This window comes from Harpia harpyja, chromosome 6 (genome assembly GCF_026419915.1).
Source record: "Harpia harpyja isolate bHarHar1 chromosome 6, bHarHar1 primary haplotype, whole genome shotgun sequence".
Lineage (NCBI taxonomy): Eukaryota > Metazoa > Chordata > Aves > Accipitriformes > Accipitridae > Harpia > Harpia harpyja.
In genome coordinates this window covers 15,550,522-15,572,144 of record NC_068945.1, presented here as the reverse complement: position 1 = coordinate 15,572,144, position 21,623 = coordinate 15,550,522, and the positions used below count along the sequence as shown (strand labels likewise).

The following is a 21,623-nucleotide window of genomic DNA, read 5'->3' as shown; positions in this document are numbered from 1 at the left end:
AGACCTATTGTTCCGGCAACTCAGTGCATAGGGAATGTTAACTGCTGTTTAATTTGACACAGAAAGAGGGATGCCGAGTCCTGGCATGGACAAGTGTTCTTGAATACAAATAACAAATTTGAGCTATTTAAGGTTTTGTTTCCAATCGCCAGAGCTATCATCAGTCATGTCTGTCCATCCACTCTCCCTTTCAAACTTACCATGATAACCTCATCCCCTTATTTCTCTTAACCTTCCCTCACGTTTGCAGTGACCTCCACCCTCATGACTTGGTTGTATTCCTAGTGCCAGCCTGTCACACAGGCATGCATGTCTCATCATCCTCTCTCTACTACCCTTCCAGTGCTTCCTCATAAATATACTTAATGAGGGCAGATGCTATCTATCCCAGAGTGCAAAAATTAAGTTCCCAATCTCTGGCAGAACCCACCCCATCTTCCATCCTTGAAGGTCTGGTTAAAGTCCATACACGAATCTCCCTCCTATTATTTTGCTCTTGAGTAATTTTATTTTGCTAGTGTATACAGTTGCAGTGTACTCTTGCTCCTTTGCTTTACACTAGTCCATTTCTTTTCATCCAGATATCTCAGAACAGTCCATAAATGCATCTTAAATTACAAACCTAATAAGCCCTCTGTCAGGTAGGAAAGACAATGATGTTATCATCTCTGTTTTATGAAAAGAGAAGCTGATGTTCAGCGAGAGAAAAATTTTATAGGAAGAAATCTCTAGTCAATAAACTCTACATCCAAGATACTTAGGATAATTTTAATGCTTGAAATGTACCTATCCAGGAAACTTAATTTTTAGCTAAATCAAGACACTTGTGCAAGTCTATTAATTTGCAGAATTGCTTAAAAAAATGACTACATTATATAGTTCTTTAATCATCTTAGAAACACCTGGAGCAGCCTAAGAAGTCATTGCCAGGCTTCCCCCCTCGCCCCTGCCACAATGGCACTAATAGACTTAAATGTCCTGACCAGCCTCACCGGGGACTCTCATCCTATACCTCCTGCCCAGTGGTCCTGAGGAGGAAGGCTCCATGTAAGCCCCATCCTGGGCACCCAGGCCTGCCCTGAGCTACACTATAGCTGCGCAAGTCTGCATCCCTGTCTCTATCTCCTGGGTGGATGTTGGACCTGTGTCATAGTCCTGCCTCCTGCTGCTCCTGACTGGATTCCTGGGAGGGACCCTGAACCTAATTCTTCACCTTGCCTTGTCTGTCATGGTTGATGAAACCTGTCAGCAATGCCCGGCACTGCCCACCCTGCTCAGGTCCTCTGGGTGTGACTGTGCCCTGGTGGGGAAGGGCACTGCCCTGCCTGCCCTACGACTTGTCCCCTGCTCTCTCTGCTCCCAACACCCTCATCACCACTGCCAGGTCATTCTCAGACTGGAAATGCTGGAAAAGATCTCATGAGAGCTTCAGTGCAAACCCAGCAAGGCACCTTGATCCAAACCCTTCTCCGTGGTGGTTTAAAAGCAGCCACTGACTTCGCAGCGAAGTGGCTGCCAAGCACTAACACCAGCCGTTGTGTCATCGCTTTCCAGACGAGCCAGTGTTGATCCGGGCTGAGAGTAAGTTACTGTGGGAATGCCATGCTGAATTCCCCTGGTAACATCTGCTGAAGGATGACTACAGTGGGAGATGGGAAAGTTACAGCTTGAAGTTCACTCTGATAAACTAAAAATATTTAAAATACAAATTGCCTGATCTATGGTAGAGTTCCAAAAGATATTAATTACAATTTATTAGCTTTTCTGTAATGTTTCAAGCAAGTTCTTTCAGGCTGTCTACACTGAGTCATGTTTTGGAAATAAGCATTTTGGATCTAACCCTAAATGGGAAATTATTTCAGATTTGGTAATACAGACTGGGTTTTCAACTTCCTCCGTGAACAGGCATCTGGAACGAAAACGTGTCTAGAAAATTTTGGCCTGCCTGTTCAGCCTGCCCGGGCTCAGGCTGCTCTCAAAGCTGAAAACCTCACTGAGAGACACGGGTTGGATTCCTCACGGGCTGCCCTTCCCCCAGTGCCAAGAAGTAAACACGTATGTCTAAGGCTACGTAAACTAATTAGACACCTAATCTTACCTTTGTCTGCCTCTAGTATTGCCGAGAAAGACCAGAAGGAGCAGCAAGTAAGGGAGGAACAGAGCGAAAGAGAACATCAGCTCAACGGAGAAATGGGGGCCAATACACTGCTCAAGGCATTAATTTTACACAAACTATAAGCATACCTCTCAAACCAGTAAGACCCTAAAATAGCACACAGATCTTAAAAAGGAGGGGAGAAATCCTACCCAAAAGAGAGGTGCTGCACTTTTGACTACATAAAGAAGCTCAGAGGCAAATTAATAAAAAACCCAATAGCTTCTTAATTACTGGTATCAAGTTTGCGAGCAAAACGGCAAGCAGGGGAGCCCTGCCTGCCACAGTGCTCCTGACAGATGGGCACACTGGGGTATGCTCACCATGAAACATAAGACACAAAGGTTGCATCAGCAAACGACCCCTTGCCAACTGGTCTTCTCCTGAGGCTTAGGCACCACTACCACGCAACTCTGCGGCACTGCTGGCTGTCCTAACACAACTTCTCATCACAACTTTTGTAAGCACCACAAGACCTGGCCAGATAAGGGCCAGGACCAGCAGCCTGACATGCAAAAGAGCTTGTTAACTTCTGTAACATTTTCTGTGATTTCCAATTCAAGATGTAGAACACGCATCACCTGTTTGTAGCAGTAATTAACAGGAGATTGTGATAAACGTGCATTCAAAATGAGGGACAGATGTCTGACAAACACTGAAAGAAGAAGCACTGAGAAGTTAGGAAGCTAGGTTAAAAATGAGAAGAAACATATTTTCTCAAATTGCCTCACTTACCTTATGGTACAAATACTTTCAGGATTCACACTGTCAAGCACTTCTCCCAACCATGAGAGCACCAGGTTTGCTTTTGAAAAAGAGGAAAGGTGGAGATTAATGGATGACAACTGATTTCAGCAGGTGGGGCTCTGAGAAGAGCTATTAACTATTAGAAGGGCTTGCGACTCTAAATCAGTGAGCAAAGAGATGCTGTGCTAGGCAAACAGGATTTAATTGACCTACAGTGATGACAGGCTTTAGTATTTTCTCACAGATAATAAGTGGTTGCAGAAAAGAAGATGCCTTAGGCCTTTAACCAAATTGGTCACCTTAAAGCTATGAAATGCCCCACCCAGCACTAATTATTGCTATTATAACAGTAACAATGAAATCAAAAGTAACAGCTGTTATACTTTGACTGCTGCCTTGCCAAGGCTGGTATTTTGTTTGATATGGAGTAGAGAGGCTTGATCAACTTTAAATCACCCTTTGTTTCAGAGAGCTTTTGCCATTATGTGAGTAAAACTCAAGTTTCAACGAGTTGTGAAAACAATTCTGTGTTTCCAGCGTTTACACCTTATGCAGTGTTTTGTGCATCTGTGATGAAGGTTAAAACAGGGATTTGCTCATACTCTTATGTTATGTGATACCCCACAGTTGGACTGTGGCTGTGACTCCCCCTGTAGGTGCCTTTTCTGCCTTCTACCGTCCTCGCCTGTTGTTTATGCGGATTTTCATGTGGTCAAAATAAGAGGTGACTGCTTTTAAATACAGTAACTAGGAACATCAGCAGGTGGTCTCAAAATCAGGTGAGTTGCCTCTTACTAGTTCTATTTTTGAAACAACAAAATAGGTTTGATTCTGTGCCACCACGCTCCGCAAGATAAGAGAGCGGAGCATCACAATCAGACATCTGTTCAATGCACAGCCGGAAAGTATTCACCTTCATCCAGCCGAGGGCTTTGATGACCGCCTGCCAGGAGCTGGGGGAGCCCTGAATCTGGGCTAATTGAAGGGATCTGCAGCCAGCTATTTTAATATTTAATAGGGATGTACTGCTGATGGAAATTACAAGCAAATTACAGATCAGGCATGTCATGGTCTCACCAGACCCAAACAAAAGCACGTGGTGATAAGGACAGAGCACTGCACACTGGGACCTGCAGTCTGCATGGACCTCATTGCTTTGTTAAAGAGTTGCTTTGTTAAAGAGTTGCTGATAAGCTACAGTGTATTACAAAAGTCCACATCTTTCCTAGAAACCATCCTTTCTTCAGTTTTGTATATAATTTCCAGCTCTTCTGTTTGTTTTTATATGGGTATAAGAGGGTTTCCTTCTCTTCAAATCAAATCACAGGGCCTCACTGTTTCTAGCTCAAAGTCTCCCTAATGCTGCTAATCTCCTATTAACAGCCTACTGACACAGAAGAGACCACAGAAAAGACTGATTGCCAGCTCTCTGGCCCTGTGACCGCATGCTGGTCAGATCTGGATTAATACTTGAGGCGATTTACCTCAGGAGGCCCTGTTACAGGTGCCTGTAACTCTAAACTCTCCTTGAACTGCCTGGCAGGGAAAGAGGGGAACCTGTGAATCCACAGCTGATGTAGACACAAACAAGGCCCCTGTGAAACTCACTTTTCCTACAAACAACCAAGATAACAGCAGCAAAAAAATCCTTGATTTCAGATAAAAGACGAGGAGGAGCTGGGCATCAACATCCTACCAGGGACACAAAATCCACTGCAATGCTCCCCCTTACTACCTGTCACTGGCAGCAAGTTTGCTTGACTTGAACTTTTCTGGTTACTAGAAATGGTTATCCAGGAGCACAGGGAAACATGCTGATTTCCTCCAGCATTTATGTAGCAGTATAGCCCTGCTGTGTAGCCTAATTCAGGTACGAGAGTGACTCTTTCAGCTTTAAAAACAGTTTAAGCTGTTCACATTTAAGGAAAGATGGAAAAACAGCATCATTCTTGTTTGGTGATGAGCATCCACGTGACAGTTTGGTTCACCAGCCCAAAAGGCCTTGGGCTTTTCTCCAGGGCTGGCCTGTACCTCCTACATTTGACTGCTGCTCCATGACCCTACATAGTAGGAGGAGGGTGCTGGGATGATGGATCAGGCTGACCAGCTGTGCTTGACGTCACCCAGCAGAAAACAGTCCACGCACTGCTTCTGAGCTGCACGAGGAATATGCCCGACTGCCGGGGAGACAAACAGAGGCAGAAGCCGATGCTGCCCACAACCAGGTCAAGCTCCAAGGCTTCATGTGTGCCCGAGTCTGGAGCTAGAGCATCTCTCGTCTCCACTAAGATGCTTCTATTTCAGAATGATTTCGTTTTGCTTGTTAACAAATTGCCAGTAAAATACATAATTGTTCCTGGCCTGAAGTTAAACAATCCTGTTACTGAGTTACTATTATTTGCAGGTCAGAGAGCTGCAAAAGGTTTGACCTTCAAGGCACCACACTGTCCCCTCTAGGAAGAGGGGTGAAGTACAAAAACATTCTGCCTTAGAGAGAAATTAATTTTACCTATAATTATTGTTATCACAAGGCTATTTGTTCCACCTTGGCTCCTTAAACAACCACACTGCAACTCCTACCTCGCCCCGACCTTTCCCTGCCTCTAACATAACTGCACAAGTGTTGCAGCTCACATATCTTTCCATAGGTCTTTATTAATAAGGAGCATCTGCAGGGAAACAGGATCTGACTCACTCTGCACCACAGCTGCTCCTGCTGCTCACTTCCCCACCTGAAACAACAGCCTTGTTTCAAAAGTCACCTCCATCACCACAACAGCCAACTCCAACATCATCAGTACAATGCTGTGCTGCCCTTCTAAGGGACAGAATATTCTTGGCTGCTCCCCATGAAAGAAATTCTTGAACAGTATCTTTGTGTATTGCAAACTTACCTTGTTTGCGTGCTGTCTTGCTCCTTTTCTGAGTCTCTGTGGGGAGTATCCAGCCAGTATGAGTCTTTTTCAAAATTGATTCCTTATCCATATTTGGGAATTTGTGCTGGGTGCTAGCTGGTACGAGGCATGTTCTTCCCACAGTGCACTTTGGGACTTGTAGTTCCCCAAAAGGAATGTTGTTTTCCAATTTGCAGGCACCAAGCTACAGAAACAGAAGTCTGAAATGCCTTTACCTCTGCCTTTGCTTAGCTGCTGGGTCCTTCCTTTTACAATGTTTCTGTGCTGTGGTTTCACCTTAACCAGCCTGAATCCGCCAGGAACTTCTGCCACAGTTAATGGCAGAGTGTGCAAGCAAGCCCCTTGGGTGCACCACTGTGCAAAAGCTGCTACTGCGGAGTGCTCCTGCTGGTACCGTGAGGGGCAGATGCATGGTCCTGCCTCCTGGAAACAGCTACTTATGAGAAGAGAGTTATGAACCAGTTTTTAATCGTACTCTCCACACTTTCTTCCCTGCTTCCAACACTGAAATGGCATAGAAACTCTCCTTTAAAAGATGGGGTTTACTTTTCAACGTGTTCTGCATTAGCCTATTTGATTTTTTTTTAATTAAATAATCATAGTAGGGGGTCAGCATTACAAAATAAATAAATCGTGCCTCTCCTGTAGAGAATAATTTTTGAACAGAGTTTGCACTGACCGCCATAATAACCTCGTAACCAAGACACCCTGCTGTTTTTAAGTAACAGCTGAAGAAGAATGTGAATCGTTGCCTGCCGGGTACTGATAGAGACGCTGTTACTATGCCCGAACTCCAGTTGCTTTAACAGCGTCACCTGCTTAACACCGTGGACACGGGGCGACCGAGGGAGGGCCCCGGAGAAAGAGGGGGCCAGGAGAGGAGGGCCCCCATCATGCCGGCCAGCCTGCGCTGCTGGAGCAGCGGGGGAGCGCGCTCCCTTTACTCCCCACGCCAAACCCCCTTCTCCTGCTTGCCCGGCCGCGGTGAGGACTGCTGCAGGACCGCAGCCGTGCTGCCCGGTTCCGAAGCGGCCTCCTCCGGGGCCCATCGCTCGGCAGGGACAGGCTCGGGGCTGGGCTGGGCTGACGCCCGGCGGCCGCGGGGAGAACGGCAGCGGCCGCTGCGGGGCTCTGCCCCGCCTGCTAACGAGGGCAGCCGGGCGGGGAGCGGTGGCTCGGCCGTTTCCCCTCGGCAGCCACACGAGTGAGGAACTGAAGGGGCGTTTTGGCAGCGACCGGCACCTAAGAAAGCGCCGCGCTCCCGCAGCCTGCGGCCGCAGCTTCTCGGAGAGCCCCCGGAGACCCCGCGTTTAACCAGAGTCGGGTCTGCCCCCGCCCCGGCGGCCGTCGACCGCCGCTCCCTCACGCCACCGCTAGACTACATGTCCCGCCGCCCCGCGGGGCGGGGAGAAGATGGCCGCCGGGGCGGCCCTTCCGCTGCCGGGAGGCGGTGGCGCGGGGTTTCCCTCACGGCCTTCCGGGGCCGCGGGTAAGCCCAGCACCTGCGGCGGCTTGCCCGAGCGGAGCCCGGCCCCGGGGGGCGCGGCGGCGGCGCTGGAGCTGGAGCTGGAGCCGGAGCCGGAGCCGGAGCCGGAGGGGCGGCGGGCGGCGGAGCGCGGGGAGGGCGGTGGCGGCAGTCCTCCCGGCAGCCCTCCCGCCGCCGCCGCCATGAGGAGCGAGCCTCTGGCCTGGCCCCCGGTCTCGGCCCAGGCGGCCTCGCTGCTGGAGGAGGCGGCGGACCTGCTGGTGCTGCACCGGGACTTCGCCGCCGCCGTGGAGAAGTGTGAGGCGGGCTGCGACAGCCTGGGTCCCGGCCCCGGGAGGTGTGAGCGGGCGCCGGGCGTGCGAGGCGGGGAGAGGGCGGCGCTGGGAAGTGGCTCGCTGTCATAGAATCATTTAGGTTGGAAAAGACCTTCAAGATCATCGAGTCGAACCATTATCCATGCCCATTAAACCATGTCCTGTCGCATCGGCGTCAGGCTGGCTTCGAACTGCAGGCCGCGTCTGCCCTGTTTGGGGTTTTAGCTTTTTTAATAGAGGGCTTTGGGCGTTTAATAAACTGGGGTTTTTTTGGCGGAGGGGTAGAAACTTCGTCGGTTCGAGTATAAACACCATCTGTATGAATGGCAGTAGCACTGATGGTCCTCCCTGTGGTTTTGCTTAGCTATTTCTTAATTATCTAAATTAATGGAAGGTGGTGCTTGTTGCTAAAAAGCGAGTTAGTAACCGTTTAAAACCCGGCTTGGCTTTGGTTGTTATTTGATAATGGCCTGGCTGTGTTTTGTGTTTCATATGAAGGGATCTGTGCGTGTTTGAGGGAAGCAAGGCGTGCCTAGGAGCCTTCCCCACGTCCTCCTAGAGATACAGACTCAGTGCATCTTCTCGGGGGGTTGAATTTGCCCTTTTATGGGGGGTGAGGAGAAGGAAAGGAGGGGAAGCAGCTGCCCGAGAACTGTAGAGTACCTAGGCTAGGCTGCAGCTCACTGGGAGGGGTGCAAGGGGAAAGAAACGTGCTCGTAAGAAGCGCTTATTTGGGTGTCTCTTCATTACCAGTTCTGCAGAAGTGAAATGCTCCCTTTGTGTTGTGGGAATTCAGGCGCTGGCTGAGATGAACCGGTGGAGAGAAGTTCTGTCTTGGGTCCTACAGTATTACCATGTCCCTGAACATCTGCCTCCAAAAGTTCTGGAGCTGTGGTGAGTTTCTGTCTGTGGCTGTCAGATATACATAAGGCTTGCATTAGGTTTAATAGCAGGCCAGACTTGAATATTGTGAGATATTTTCACTTTGCGTGGTTTAAGTGAGGATGAAAGCGGAACCTGGGACAGGCCTGTTCTCAGCCTGTGTGTGCAGGCCTGCAGATTGCTTTGCAGTGATACAGAACAAGAGGGGTGGTGCTGAGAAAATAACATCAGTGGCTGCACCTATTGTCTGCCTCAGAAATCTCTCTGTGCTTCAAGTGTAGGCCTGATACATGCCCTCATGATAGCTGCTTGTGGGTAGTAACTGTCAGTAATCTCAACTTTTACAAATAGTTAGTGTTTTCTAATATTTCTTTCTTGTATTTCAGTATCCTGTTATACAGCAAAGTGAGAGAGCCCCAGGTGATGCTGGAGGTTGGCAGTAGCTGGCTGAGAGACCAAACCAATAAGAGCCTCCCCGAGTACGGTTCGTTGCTGGAGCTCTATCTGTTACATGTGTTGCTTCCGCTTGGTCAGTTTGAGGGGGCAGAAGAGCTCGTACGTGGCTGTGATGTTTTTGACAGCGAGCAGCGGCTAGCATTTCTCGGCACCATTTGTGAAAGCCGGTGTCAGTGGACTCAACGAGAAGAGATGCACTCGGCTGCTGAAGAGCAGCAAGACACAGCAACAGAAACTGTTTTGGGTAGGCTTTCCCTCTGTTGTTTGTGCCTTTTTTTTTTTTAATTATTTTATTTCAAGTTAGTTAGTCCCTTACTAGCAAAGGGTAGCAAGTATTAACTAGGTATTAAGAATATTGTCATGACAAACCAGCCACAAGGAAGTCCAGTTGGGTTTCACAGAAGGAAATGGAAAACTTAGCGATCAGTTTGCTGACAGTTACAAAGCATATTTAGTCTCTGCCAATGTCAAGAGATGAGAATTGTTTTCCAGGTTAAAAAGCATTTCAGAATAAATGTTTGGTTTTTTTTTTTTTAAAAAAGGTACAAAAGGGAAACTAAAAGTAACTAGCAATCCTTTAAGGGCACATTTTGTTGGCTCTGTGTACTTTCTGCTTCATCTCCATTTATAGTTGAGCCCATGCAGAACAATGCATGTCTGGCTTTTGAAGTACTGCTTCTCCTCCAGAACTGTAAATCACTTGTCGTTATCTCCCAGGAGAGAAGCTGGAACTACTGTGGTATAAGATCATATTATACTAAAGTAGATGCCTAAAAAAAAGGTATAATGAATTGTATTATAAATTTGTACTGTTTCTCTGTTCCCTATTACAAAAAAAGCCCCAACCAAACTCTCAGGGAATCAAACTAAGAACAGTCTTACTTTAGTATCTTAGTTTCTTATTACCTGTATCTATGTGATTACTTTTTTTACTTTACTTTGCCCTAACAGCCTTTCTGTTCTTGTATTCTAGGTGCTCTGTCCCAAAAGCTCTTGACCATGTTGACGTTGCTACGTAGAGCACTGAGGTCCATGTCTAGCCACTTCTGTTTACTTCCTTACAAAAAGATGCTCTTGGCTACTTTTCTGCTCTACCTGGTGGTGGTGAGATTAGACCCAGGTACAGCATTAAGATTTAAATTTTGTTTTAATCCCCTTATGGTTACAGAGAAGAAAATAGTTGCTTTTAATAGATTTGGTCTGTGTAAATGTTTCATATTTGGGAGACACCAAAACTGGGTGGCTAGGAACCTATTATTTGGGCTTGTTTTTAGTGTTTCCAGTTGCAATCCATGTAGAAAGATGTAGCTCTACAAAAGATGGTTTTCTGTAAACAGTTATTCCATCCTCGGCTCTTTCCAACAAAGTACAGGTTGTGAGAGGCAGGCTGAGCTATCCTAGACTCAGCCTCTGCCTCAGTCATCTTGAGGCACTACAAGGTGAATATCTTTTGGAAGAGTGATTGCCTTTTAGGGCTGTCCTGTCAGGAAAGCGGAGAGTTGCCCAGGGCAGCAACCTAGTCATGCATTTGATTTGTTTATGCTGGAGTCTTGCTACTGATGGCTGCTGCTGTCACTGAAGAATGGGCTGGTCCCATGACATAGAGGTGGCAGCTGGGGCACGGAGGGGATGAGTGTTTCCCCTTCTGCTGGGTGGCATGTGCTCCATAGCTGTTCTGCAAGTAGTCCATTGGAAAATACTGAAGAAGACTTGCTAGGGATGTGAGCAGTGCCCTGAGCGAAGGCCCAAGTACTGAACCAAACAGAAGGACGTAAGACAACTAGGTTTCGATTAACTCTAGTTCGGATTAGTTCTTTCTTAATATGTTTAGTGTATTTTAGTTTTTACCTTTTATAATAAAGGCTCTTTTCCTTTTTGTTTTGTTCTGCAGCTTCTCCCACATCACTGCCGTTCATTTACAAACTGGTCCAGCTCTTCCGACAGGCTTGGGCAGCTGTATTTTCTCCAATCCATAGGCCTCCAATTCAAGACTAAGTGTCTTCCGTTACAGAACGCATTTTTCTCTGCTGCTGTCAGCTTGTCTTGAGGATGTTCTCAGGCTTTTCAAGGACTGTTGAAATCAGTGTACTAATTGAGATGACCACCTGTGAACTCCTGTGTGGTGATGCCTTCATTTTTCAGATGGGGAATGGTGGTGTGTGAATTTTGAAACCACACCAAGTATTCCTGATGTTTTGCTTGGCTCTACAGCACTGTTCTGTCGAACGCCAGGGTAAAGCCACTCCTTGTGTAATCTATAACTGAGTAAGAATCCTCCTTTTCAAACACTTTACTTCAGATGTAGCTCTTGAGTGAGCATTGTGTAGCCAGTTATGAACTATGGAAGAAGGCTCCATCCTTGCAAACGCTGGGCAGTTCTCTGAACAAGTGTTCTGAAATAGCGTTCCTGGAGGCATGACTGTAAAAGGCAACAGAGTACCAATAATTAGGGGAATATTCTGTTTTGCCTGAAGATGTCTGAAAAGCCCAGTTCCTGCAGCATGGGATTTAGGACAAGCATGTGGAAGAAAAACACTGGAGAAAGTGAAGCCTATTGCATTTTGAAGGCCATGGTTTCTCTTGTGACTGATGCCTCCTTATACAGGCACTCTTGATTTTAGTCATATTTAACCCGGAAAGCTAAGGTGGTGGGCCACAAAGACTATTGTGCTGCACCTACTCTTCTTAAATGCAAATTACAGCACTTTGTGCTTGCCTGATGCATAGTAATTCTTAGGAGCACATGGTGGTCATAAGGGAATAGATTTATTTTTTTAAACTATATTCTATATTATTGTTTAGTTGAACAACTGAAGTTGTTGCATTGTTTTACTCTTTCCCTACCTCTTGCTTTGTTTATGTAGCTATCAAAAAGTCTCCGTATGTCTAAAATTGCCTCCCGTCCTGAATATCTAAAGTCCTGGGTTACATGGGAGCCATTTAGCAATGCTCTATCATTCAGAACAAAAGTTCATTAGTAGGTAGAAAGAGATACTTCCCTGACATCCCAAAACCTTCCCCAGATCCGTGGTGAGAAACTTGCTGTCTTTGCAGAGGATCTGTCACCAGACCGACCCCATTTCTGACCACTTGGGGCACAAAGTGGAGGTTTGGAGTCAAATGTTAATTTCTTCTCCATCCATCCATCCACCTGTCATAACTGACAAAGGGTAAATTGCAAAGGAGAGAGTACTGACTTAAATATTGCTTTCACGGGAGCAAACTCTGGAGAGGACAAGTTAAAGGCAAGGAGCCTTCGTGGCAAACAAGTAGCCAGCCATCCCAGCATCTGTGCCAAAGGGATTCAAGCTGACTGATGTCAGCCCAAACTACAAAATGCTGAACAAAGCAGCCTTTTTGGTAGGCAAATTCTATCCAACACACCAAACCTATGAAAAATAGCCAATATAGGTCCCACTTTGTCTTACAACAGTAGTCCCCTTCAGGTTGTTCCTTTGTCTCCAGCAGTAGCCACACACTGAGGTGGTGGCTATTTCTGTTTTCTTCACATGGATAGTGGGCTGTTGGTGCCTTCAGACTGTGTGCAATCTGTTGCTTTTCTATCTACCGGGACACTTTGAAAACAGTCTGTATCTTCACTGCTAAAAATAGTTCTGTCTCTATTTCTTCTTGGATTATCCCAATAGAGAAATACTGCAATATTAGTGTCAGATAAACGGGTAGGTCATTCATGAATGCAGCGATGACCTTGCCTGGTTGTCGCAAGAGTAAAAACCAAAACAATCCCATATCCCTCCCCAAAGTTTTTGTCCCTGCTAGGACTTTATACCAGGGTACGTAGCACATAATGCTTCACCATGTTAAAATGTTACTTCTTGCATACTCTGTGCACATAGGGAAGAGCTGCCCTTGATATTGCTAAATGTTCTTGTAATACAACTGTAAGTGTAGTTACAACTCTGCAACCAAGAGTCAATGGGAAACCAGGTAGAATAAAACACAGAAGCTCTGTCTTGAGTTGAGCTCTTTCAAGACATGACTAGGTTGTATCTACTGGCCCCTACTTTGCAAGGGCTCACTATTAAGTCCTTTGTAAGCCAGTTAATGAAGTAGCAAACTTCACTCTGAAGTCAGGCCAAATTCTCACCAAACTGACTGTTTAGGTAACAACCATTTTTCACTCTAGTTTTCTATTAACATTTTTAGTTAGATGGCAGGGATGCAACTTTGGAGGTTGGGACCAGTGGTCTGAGCAGGCCATACATTATGTTTAGAATGCTGTTAAATGTTATAACCACTCATTTACCAGGACTTTAACATTCAACTTGATTTTAAGTGTAGGTTGGTAACCTTCATTTTTTTTTTCAGTACTACTGATTTAGTGTTTTTATTGTATTTAATTCATCATGAGAGGGCAAGAAGGCAGAAACAAGCTGTCAGGGGTTTTTTTGCAATTAATACTAAAACTGCAGTATGTAATTTTTACAATAAAGTGACTACTAATTTACCTCTTTGTAGAGTTGCTTATTTGTGCTGTGATTTAAGTATATGAAAACTTCTGTGTTTAATGTATTGATAGTCAACAGTTGTCAATTAATTTCTGGAAATGTTTCACTACATGTCCTCATTGTACAGGCATATTTGAATTAAGTAGAGGACTTGTTCAGTATGAATCTGATGAGATCTAATCAACTGATGATATTGGTAGAGTGTAAGTCTGCGTTTTCATAGGACTTCAGAGAGTGGTAATTACTTTCTGTGAAAGATCCATCATATTTTTTTTTTTAATCTATGTCTCTGTGTACCTTGGGATGGCCAAGACCAGCACTACCAAGAATAAACTACCTGGTATTTATCTTTAGCTGTGTTTCTCTCTGCACTGTCATTGTATCGTGGAGGGAAAAGACATATCCTTGGGCATCCTACTGTTTAAGCCTTGTCAGAGAGAATGTGTGCGTGTACCATGCGTATGCGAACTTTCTGCTAGTAAGTCCAGGTATAAAAGCAAATTATAATTCTGCTCTGTTGTTTTGACATCTTTCTGCTAGAATCAAAAAACTTGTATTGGCCCATATTGTAGGCAGCTGAAAGGCTGAAGAAAAGTTGTCTATAATCAGATGAACAGAGGTCACAAAGTTAAGGAATGGCTGGCAGAAAGATGAGGTTTGGTGCCTTAGCACCAGGAGACAAGGTGATAATCCTATGTACCTTGTCCATAGATGATCAAATACTTGGTCAAGTGGAATTCCTTGCAGTTCAACCTGTTCCCCAACTCATTTCAATCAGTGGAACTTAGGCAAGTTAGCTCCATGTCCACCACTCATCTACAGTTGCCTTTGTCAGAAAGACATCATTTAAAAATAATGCCACCTTTTGAAAGTGTAAATGAAGAAATTCTGAAATGGTTAATAATCTTTTAAATGAGTTATCAGTAGCATATTAACCAGTTGTTAGAGTTTTAAGGAAGGAAACCAGTTATTTGTGAAGGTGCTCCATATGTGTTAAAATTCTGGTTACTAATACCAGTTGTAATTTTTTTTTTTTTTAAAAAAACAAACAAACCCAAGGTTCAGCTTGGTGAATTAACTGGGAAGACTTGCTTAAGAACAGACTTCAGGGCTGGGTCCTGTACATGGGTAGAAAGCAGGCTGCTGGTGTAGCAGGTGAGTGGGTGGAATGGGACGGTTGCCTGGGAAAGATTATGACCTCTCCTGCCTACACTGTGATGCTGCGGTGCCCCTGCCAGCGAGGTGTGGATGCCCCGCCACCTTGCACCAGGCTGCTTACACAACAGTAGAGACATCAGTAACCAAAGCTGCTGCTACCAGCCAAGAAAGGAAGCACGCAGGAGAAACCATGGTAGGAAAAGGATCAGATTATTTTATGATATAACAAGCAACGAGTTTGGCCTTCTGTTTCCCCCTACTCTGGTCAAGATCTGAGTGAAGGTGGGAAGGTTGAAGTGACTTTTTTTGCTTCATTTTGGGGGCAACAAATGTTGCTCACAGTGTACAAACTATTGTATTAGCTTCTTCATAAATAAATTTAGAGCCTAATATGTACAGCTACATTTGTGTTAATAAATCTATTATAAGGGAAGCCATATGCAGAAAAAGAAGGATAGGGTTGGAACTTATTTCTCCTTTTTGTGTAGAAGCTACTCTGGATGTACTTTGAATACAGTATGTTTAACCCTATATTAATGGCCTTTTCCTACTAGCTTGTGAGTATTAAGAGCAAAGAAATGCAGACATTTCCCTAGATACTCTGTAAGACTGGATGGGAATCATCTGCCAAAAGATTCATATTCAAATATACCATGTCCAACAAGAGTGTTTTTGAGAGAACCCTTTAAATTCACAGTACTTGGCAGTCTGCCTAGCAATCTACAGAAGGAGACGTGCTTCTTTTAGAATATATTATATTTTGTGTTTCAGGTTTCTGTTATTCAGCTATGTGCATGACACAGTAATAGACACTTTAGAAACTGGTTATTGACTGAACAGCCATGATTACAGAACTGTATGTATGAGAAGGATTTCTCTGGAGAGTAATTTAGTCTAACATGTAAAGAGTACCCAGTCCTCTTGAGTATCAAGTTAACTCTTCACATGTTAAATTGAATTAAAAGTACCCAGAAAATGGCTGAAACAATCAGTGGTTGAAATTAATTAAGGTACTAAAAGCATTTTAATTCTAGTTCCTTTAATTTCTAGAAACCTGTTTTCCACCTGTCCAACACACAGGTGCAACAGAAGATTAAGAGATCAGAAGATACTTCATTCCCTTTGCTTTATCTCTGTATCAATAAGGTGGCATAGCTGTGTCTTGCCCTGGATAACTGGCCTTGGCTCATATTCCTTAGCTGGGATCTACTGTTTATTTTGTGTACCTATACACAGCTTTTCTACCTGTATGGGCTTACGTGCACTTACACGTAGATCCTGTGTACTGTACACCATGTGTAGGCATAGCCACAAATCTCTAGCTGTTGTGATTATTGTTTCTTTCTACACACGGAAAAAAATTTTTCTTCCTATTTGTAAATAAGTGTCAGAATATTTTCTGTTAATTCCAGTCTTGTGGAAAATTTTGTAATCATTGGTTGATTTGGGGTTTCAGGTAAGATCAGCTTATAGACTCTTAGGATATTCACTGGTTCTTCTCACTATTCCTTGTCCTCCCCTTCCAGCGTGAGTGCATCTCTGTTCACATTGGCCAAGCCGGAGTTCAAATTGGCAATGCGTGTTGGGAACTCTTCTGTCTGGAGCATGGCATTCAGCCAAATGGTACCTTCATCGACCAACCCAGCAATGATGACTCTTTTGCCACATTCTTCAGAGAGACAAGCTCTAGAAAATATGTGCCCTGGGCTATTATGGTGGACTTGGAACAAACTGTAATAGGTCAGTATAGAACTAATCTTGGAAAATAGAAATGAATTAACTCTTCTGGGTGCCAAAGTTCAGATCACTGAATAGCAGGAGAATGCCCTTACCATTAGGGATGATCCCAACATGCAGGCAAAACATACAGATTTTAAGTTTTTAATACCATATATTACTAAAAGCTCTGTTATTCTCAAGGAAAAGGACTGCACTTTGTCATGGGTGCTCTACTAATAATTAATAAAATAAAAAGTTTCCTATTGTTTAAACCTCTACTGGTTATGAGTACAATTTAGCTTTCTGAAAGAGATTCCTTTCTAGTATTCTTTTGTGGTGATATTTTTCCTTTGCTAACTGATAGAAAATGCTTTCCTCACATTCAGATGTAAGAGAGGAGCATGAAGAATCAGACAACAGAAGTGTCCTGACAGATTTTCACGGGAAACCACTGTTTTACTCTTGCAAATCTCCTCTTTTTCCAGTCATTCCCCTGAAGTTTCTGATGGATCTTCATCTGATCAGTATATAGAGCTGAAATTTTACCACAGCATGGCACAACCCTTATTTGACAAATGAATTCATTTGTATAACACAGCAACTTACACTTGGAGCAGAGTCCACTTTTTTTTTTTTCCAAACCCAGAACAACTCAGATGATACTCCTCACCTCTGTACTTTGTTTACAACATACAGAACTTCCATCCCATTTTCTGCCAATGTAAACTGCACCATTTGTTTTGCAAACTTTATCAGCCTTGGTGAATTCTCTCTTCCAAGCTTATGCTTTTTCTCTTTTGTTCAGATGAAGTGCGGACTGGCACCTACCGGCAGCTATTCCATCCAGAACAGCTGATCACTGGAAAGGAAGATGCAGCAAATAATTACGCACGTGGCCACTACTCTGTTGGCAAAGACAAAATTGACATGGCAATAGATCGTATCCGCAAGCTGGTATGCACTATTACATTGGAAGCAAGACCTTAGGAGGGTGGAAGGGGAAATAAGCACCACATACTTTTTTTTTTATAGCAGCTCTCGTTTTGCTTTTACTGTTGTCATTGGCTCAGAACAGAGAAATGCAGGTCCCAGATATCCCACCTTAGTCTTCATATGAATGAAAGACTGCAATGGAAAACTTCAAATATTGCTATAGCATTATTACTGTAAGAAAAAAAAATCAATATCACTCTATTGATACTCTAGCTTGAGATTTACAGGGGAAAACAGACAATGAGAATTTTCTGGGAAAACTGCTGACTTTTGTGCTGTGCACTGGGTGTGGGTGTTTCTGTCTTTATTTAAGAGTGTAATTTAAAGATATGTTCACTTATTCTTTCACTTTTCCTGTTGTCTTTCAGGCTGATGCCTGTTCTGGGCTGCAAGGATTCCTGATCTTCCACAGCTTTGGTGGGGGTACTGGCTCTGGCTTTACCTCCTTACTGATGGAACGCCTCTCTGTGGATTATGGAAAGAAGTCCAAATTGGAGTTTGCCATCTACCCAGCTCCTCAGGTCTCCACCGCTGTGGTGGAGCCCTACAATTCTATCCTGACCACACACACCACCCTGGAGCACTCAGACTGCGCCTTCATGGTGGATAATGAAGCCATCTATGACATCTGCCGCCGAAACCTGGACATTGAACGCCCCACCTACACTAACCTCAATCGCCTCATCAGCCAGATTGTCTCCTCCATCACCGCCTCGCTGCGCTTTGACGGTGCCCTCAACGTGGATCTGACAGAGTTCCAGACAAACCTGGTGCCCTACCCGCGCATCCATTTCCCCTTGGTGACCTACGCCCCCATCATCTCCTCTGACAGAGCATATCACGAGCAGCTTTCGGTGGCTGAAATCACCAGCTCCTGCTTTGAGCCCAACTGCCAGATGGTGAAGTGTGACCCAAGTCATGGGAAGTACATGGCCTGCTGCATGCTCTATCGTGGTGACGTAGTTCCCAAAGATGTCAATGTAGCAATTGCTGCCATCAAGACCAACAGATCCCTCCAGTTTGTTGACTGGTGTCCAACAGGCTTCAAGGTGAGTATGGCTGCCATGAACTTCTCTTTAAAGGGCAAGTTCAATCTAGCAGAAAACTTGTATTTAGTGTTTTAGATCTTGTATATTTTCCACTTGTGAGAGGAAGGAACATACGACAGATATGTTTGTATAAAATGTGCCCTTTCTCCTTTGGACAACCTATTGACAAAGGCTCCTAAATATTTAAATAAATGGAAGCATATGCAGTGTTTCTATATTCAGTAACAGGAGAATATCAACCCTGTAGAACTTTAAACTTACAGAAATTGCATTTTAGAAGAAAGATTAAAGGCTTATATTCTGAAGACACTGAGACTCTTGAGAATGTCCTTCATGAGATTTAAAAAACCAAACCAACCAAACAAAAAAAGTGCAAAAGTTATTGCTAATATATTGTTGGAAAGTGAAACATTTCTATCACATCTCTGCAAAGAGAGATTTTTTTCATTGTCCCCAATTTTTCCATGCATACTGACATATTTTTATGAGTTTTTCTTCATTTAGAGTCCAGTTCTGGTTGGTCTCCCCTCCTTTTTTTTTTCTTGACTGAGGGGAAGGAATTGACTTGTGCACAAAAAAGTAGCTTGAATGACACTAGACTTAACACTGGTGTGATTTGGGTTTTTCCCTACCTCTTTTCCTCCCCCCACCAATGGTTTTACAATTTTCTTACCTTGTTTATTGTCTAATTTTGTCCCTTTTCTCATAACACTCTTTATTCCTCCATCTTTTCTATTGTTGTTTGCAGGTTGGGATCAACTATCAGCCTCCTACAGTTACACCAGGAGGAGACCTAGCCCAGGTTGAGCGAGCAGTCTGCATGCTGAGCAACACCACAGCCATTGCAGATGCCTGGGCAAGGCTTGACCACAAGTTTGATCTGATGTATGCCAAGAGAGCTTTTGTGCACTGGTATGTCAGTGAAGGCATGGAAGAAGGAGAATTTGCAGAGGCCCGAGAAGACCTGTCTGCCTTGGAGAAAGACTATGAAGAAGTGGGAACTGACTCATTTGAAGAAGAAAATGAGGGAGAGGAATCTTAAAATTCACTGTGCCCTTTTCTGTGCATAAGATTGTCTCTATGTCTATTTTTTTCATGTGGCTGCATTTCTGCTTGTCTTACACATACCAAGTCCATTGCCATCTTAGTAGACTATAAACAGGTTGAGTTTTCCACTATGAGATCACAAGACAGTAAATGCAGGATGTATGACCAGATGATCATTCGTCACTTTGCCTCACAGGGTAACAGGCTTCATATTTTTTGCTAATATATCCTCAAAGGATCTCTGTTGCCTATACTGTCATTTATTCAATACAAAGATACAGTCAAGTAGCTGTAATATTATTTGAGGAACTCGTGCTTCAAAATGTCCCACATAATTGCTATGGACACTACATAAAGAGAAGTTAACCTACAGTGCTCAGTCGAAACATAATGTTTGTAAAGCTGTAAAATGCAGTGAGAACTCTGCTGGTGCCAAGAACATACAGCTTGTCCTTGTGCCCTTGCTTCTACAGAATCCACAGTGTGGGGTGGTTAGAAGGTATGATTTTGCCAGCTGCCATGAGTAGGGGCACAATTCAGGTACTCCTAGCTTCAGCAGGAGTTTAGAGCACACTATGCTTGTGCAGTGACTGTGTAACAACCATAATTGGATAGGTCTGGAGGCACAAGTATGCTGACAGTTCTGCTGTAACTGCTAAATGAACAACATCTGTGACAGTTAAGGACCTTAAAATGACCAGCTTGTGGCATGCGGGACAGAAGCATTACCAGTTCCATCAGACTTACTGAGATCACAATAAATCAGAACCACAACAAAAAATGTGTGTGATAGGTATAGGTGGGATGTCTAAGAACACCAGCTACAACTTCACAGCATAAGTCTTCATAAGGTATATTTTTGTATATTCCCAATGTTTTAGGATTTTAGAATATATTGTTAAGGCATGCAGACAGGTGGCCAGCCATGGCCTGAAGTTAAACTGATGGATAACAAGAGAAACTGTTGGATGTTGCGGATAATGGAACAGGAGAAGTGGCTGGCCAATCCTAACCTGCATCTAAAGTAATGAGGTAATGGCAGCAGAAGGTACTGGGCATTACATATAGTGAAAGGGAGTTTTGGGGCCCCCTGCCTTGAATGTAAGATATCAACAGAAAGTGAAGGGGGTGTTGGCTTACTGGGAGTACTAACTAAAGCTGAAATTACCAAATAAAGGTGTAAAATTAGCAGAACAGGGCCAGTGGTGAAAAAGTGGTGTGTGTGTGTGTGTCTATTTAGAAGCAGGGGGAAACAGGAGAAAGGTAAAAGAAGGTAAAGAAAATGGTGTCCATTTGGGGGTACCTGTCGAGCAGCCCGGTGTTTGACCAATGCCTGCAGCAAGACAATCAGCCTGTTGTGCTGACCTTGCCATGCGTGTCCAACTTGCTTATGAGCTCATGGTTATTTGGAAGGTTTCCCTTAACACTGATGAAGGGGAGACACCCTGGAGACCAAACATATACCACTGTTATTTTAATGCTGGAGTTACTGTCGATCTTTCATAAATTTCTTTTTAAAAAAATCCATGTTTTCACTGAAACATATACTCCTGGCATACAACTCCAGCAGGGCTACAGAAATGCATTATGTTTTGCTCAAACTGTTGAGGAGCGTTGTCCCCTTTCTGGTAAATCTGTTTGTATGAGGATGCTAAAAGGTCATAAAGAAAAGCAGGCACATCCAGAAACATCACTGATGTAGCTGGTCTTTTTATCTGCAAAATGAATGGCTGATCTTTATATTAGAAACTATAGTTCTGAACTTGCTATATTAGGGGAGATAATTCTGCAAGTCCAGATCTAATTCTATAATTTTTAACATATATAGAAAAATTTTGTATATGACAATTCTTACCAAAAAGGAGATAACTCTTTTGAAACTGTATCCCAACATGTACTTGATTTTTCTTTATTTAAAAGTAATTTAAAAAATACATAGCACGGTTCTCTGTTTCAGGGATAATGCCTGAAAGTCAGTATTTTATCAATACAGCAGTTTTATGTGGGTACTGAAATACTAGACTTTGGGACTTCAGAAATACCTGAAATGAGATGCTGTCAATTCTCCCAGTAGGTGGCAACAGAATGACAGAATGTAGTTCTACAGGGGGCACAGAAGCATTTATATCTTCATTGACCTAACATAAGAAGGTATTATAATGTGTGGGAAATGCAAAGACTTTCACACACCAAATTAAAAGTGAAAGAGGTTTTTGTATGATCACCAAAGAAT

General features: G+C 43.9%; 4 protein-coding genes across 4 annotated transcripts in view; 2 read left to right on the top strand and 2 right to left on the bottom strand.

Annotated features, from left to right (window-relative positions):
- The window catches only part of MICAL3 (microtubule associated monooxygenase, calponin and LIM domain containing 3), a 188,131-nt gene extending 181,402 nt beyond the window's left edge, over positions 1 to 6,729 (bottom strand). Inside the window, exon 1 of the mRNA XM_052790710.1 lies at positions 5,797 to 6,729. The gene's annotated coding sequence lies outside the window, so the exon portion shown is untranslated. The remainder of the gene's footprint in view (positions 1 to 5,796) is intronic.
- A 669-nt stretch (positions 6,730 to 7,398) lies between these two features.
- PEX26 (peroxisomal biogenesis factor 26) lies at positions 7,399 to 13,777 on the top strand. The gene is made up of 5 exons (XM_052790742.1): positions 7,399 to 7,640; positions 8,371 to 8,511; positions 8,886 to 9,199; positions 9,929 to 10,075; positions 10,847 to 13,777. The coding sequence occupies exons 1-5, from the start codon at positions 7,486 to 7,488 to the stop codon at positions 10,948 to 10,950; spliced, it is 861 nt and encodes a 286-aa protein (XP_052646702.1). The 5' UTR covers positions 7,399 to 7,485; the 3' UTR covers positions 10,951 to 13,777.
- LOC128143477 (aldo-keto reductase family 1 member B1-like) overlaps positions 13,692 to 21,623 on the bottom strand; it is a 90,685-nt gene continuing 82,753 nt past the window's right edge. Inside the window, exon 11 of the transcript XR_008235763.1 lies at positions 13,692 to 13,711. The gene's annotated coding sequence lies outside the window, so the exon portion shown is untranslated. The remainder of the gene's footprint in view (positions 13,712 to 21,623) is intronic.
- Positions 14,556 to 19,765, top strand: LOC128143475 (tubulin alpha-4 chain-like). The gene is made up of 5 exons (XM_052790730.1): positions 14,556 to 14,775; positions 16,109 to 16,322; positions 17,107 to 17,255; positions 17,663 to 18,343; positions 19,092 to 19,765. The coding sequence occupies exons 1-5, from the start codon at positions 14,593 to 14,595 to the stop codon at positions 19,383 to 19,385; spliced, it is 1,521 nt and encodes a 506-aa protein (XP_052646690.1). The 5' UTR covers positions 14,556 to 14,592; the 3' UTR covers positions 19,386 to 19,765.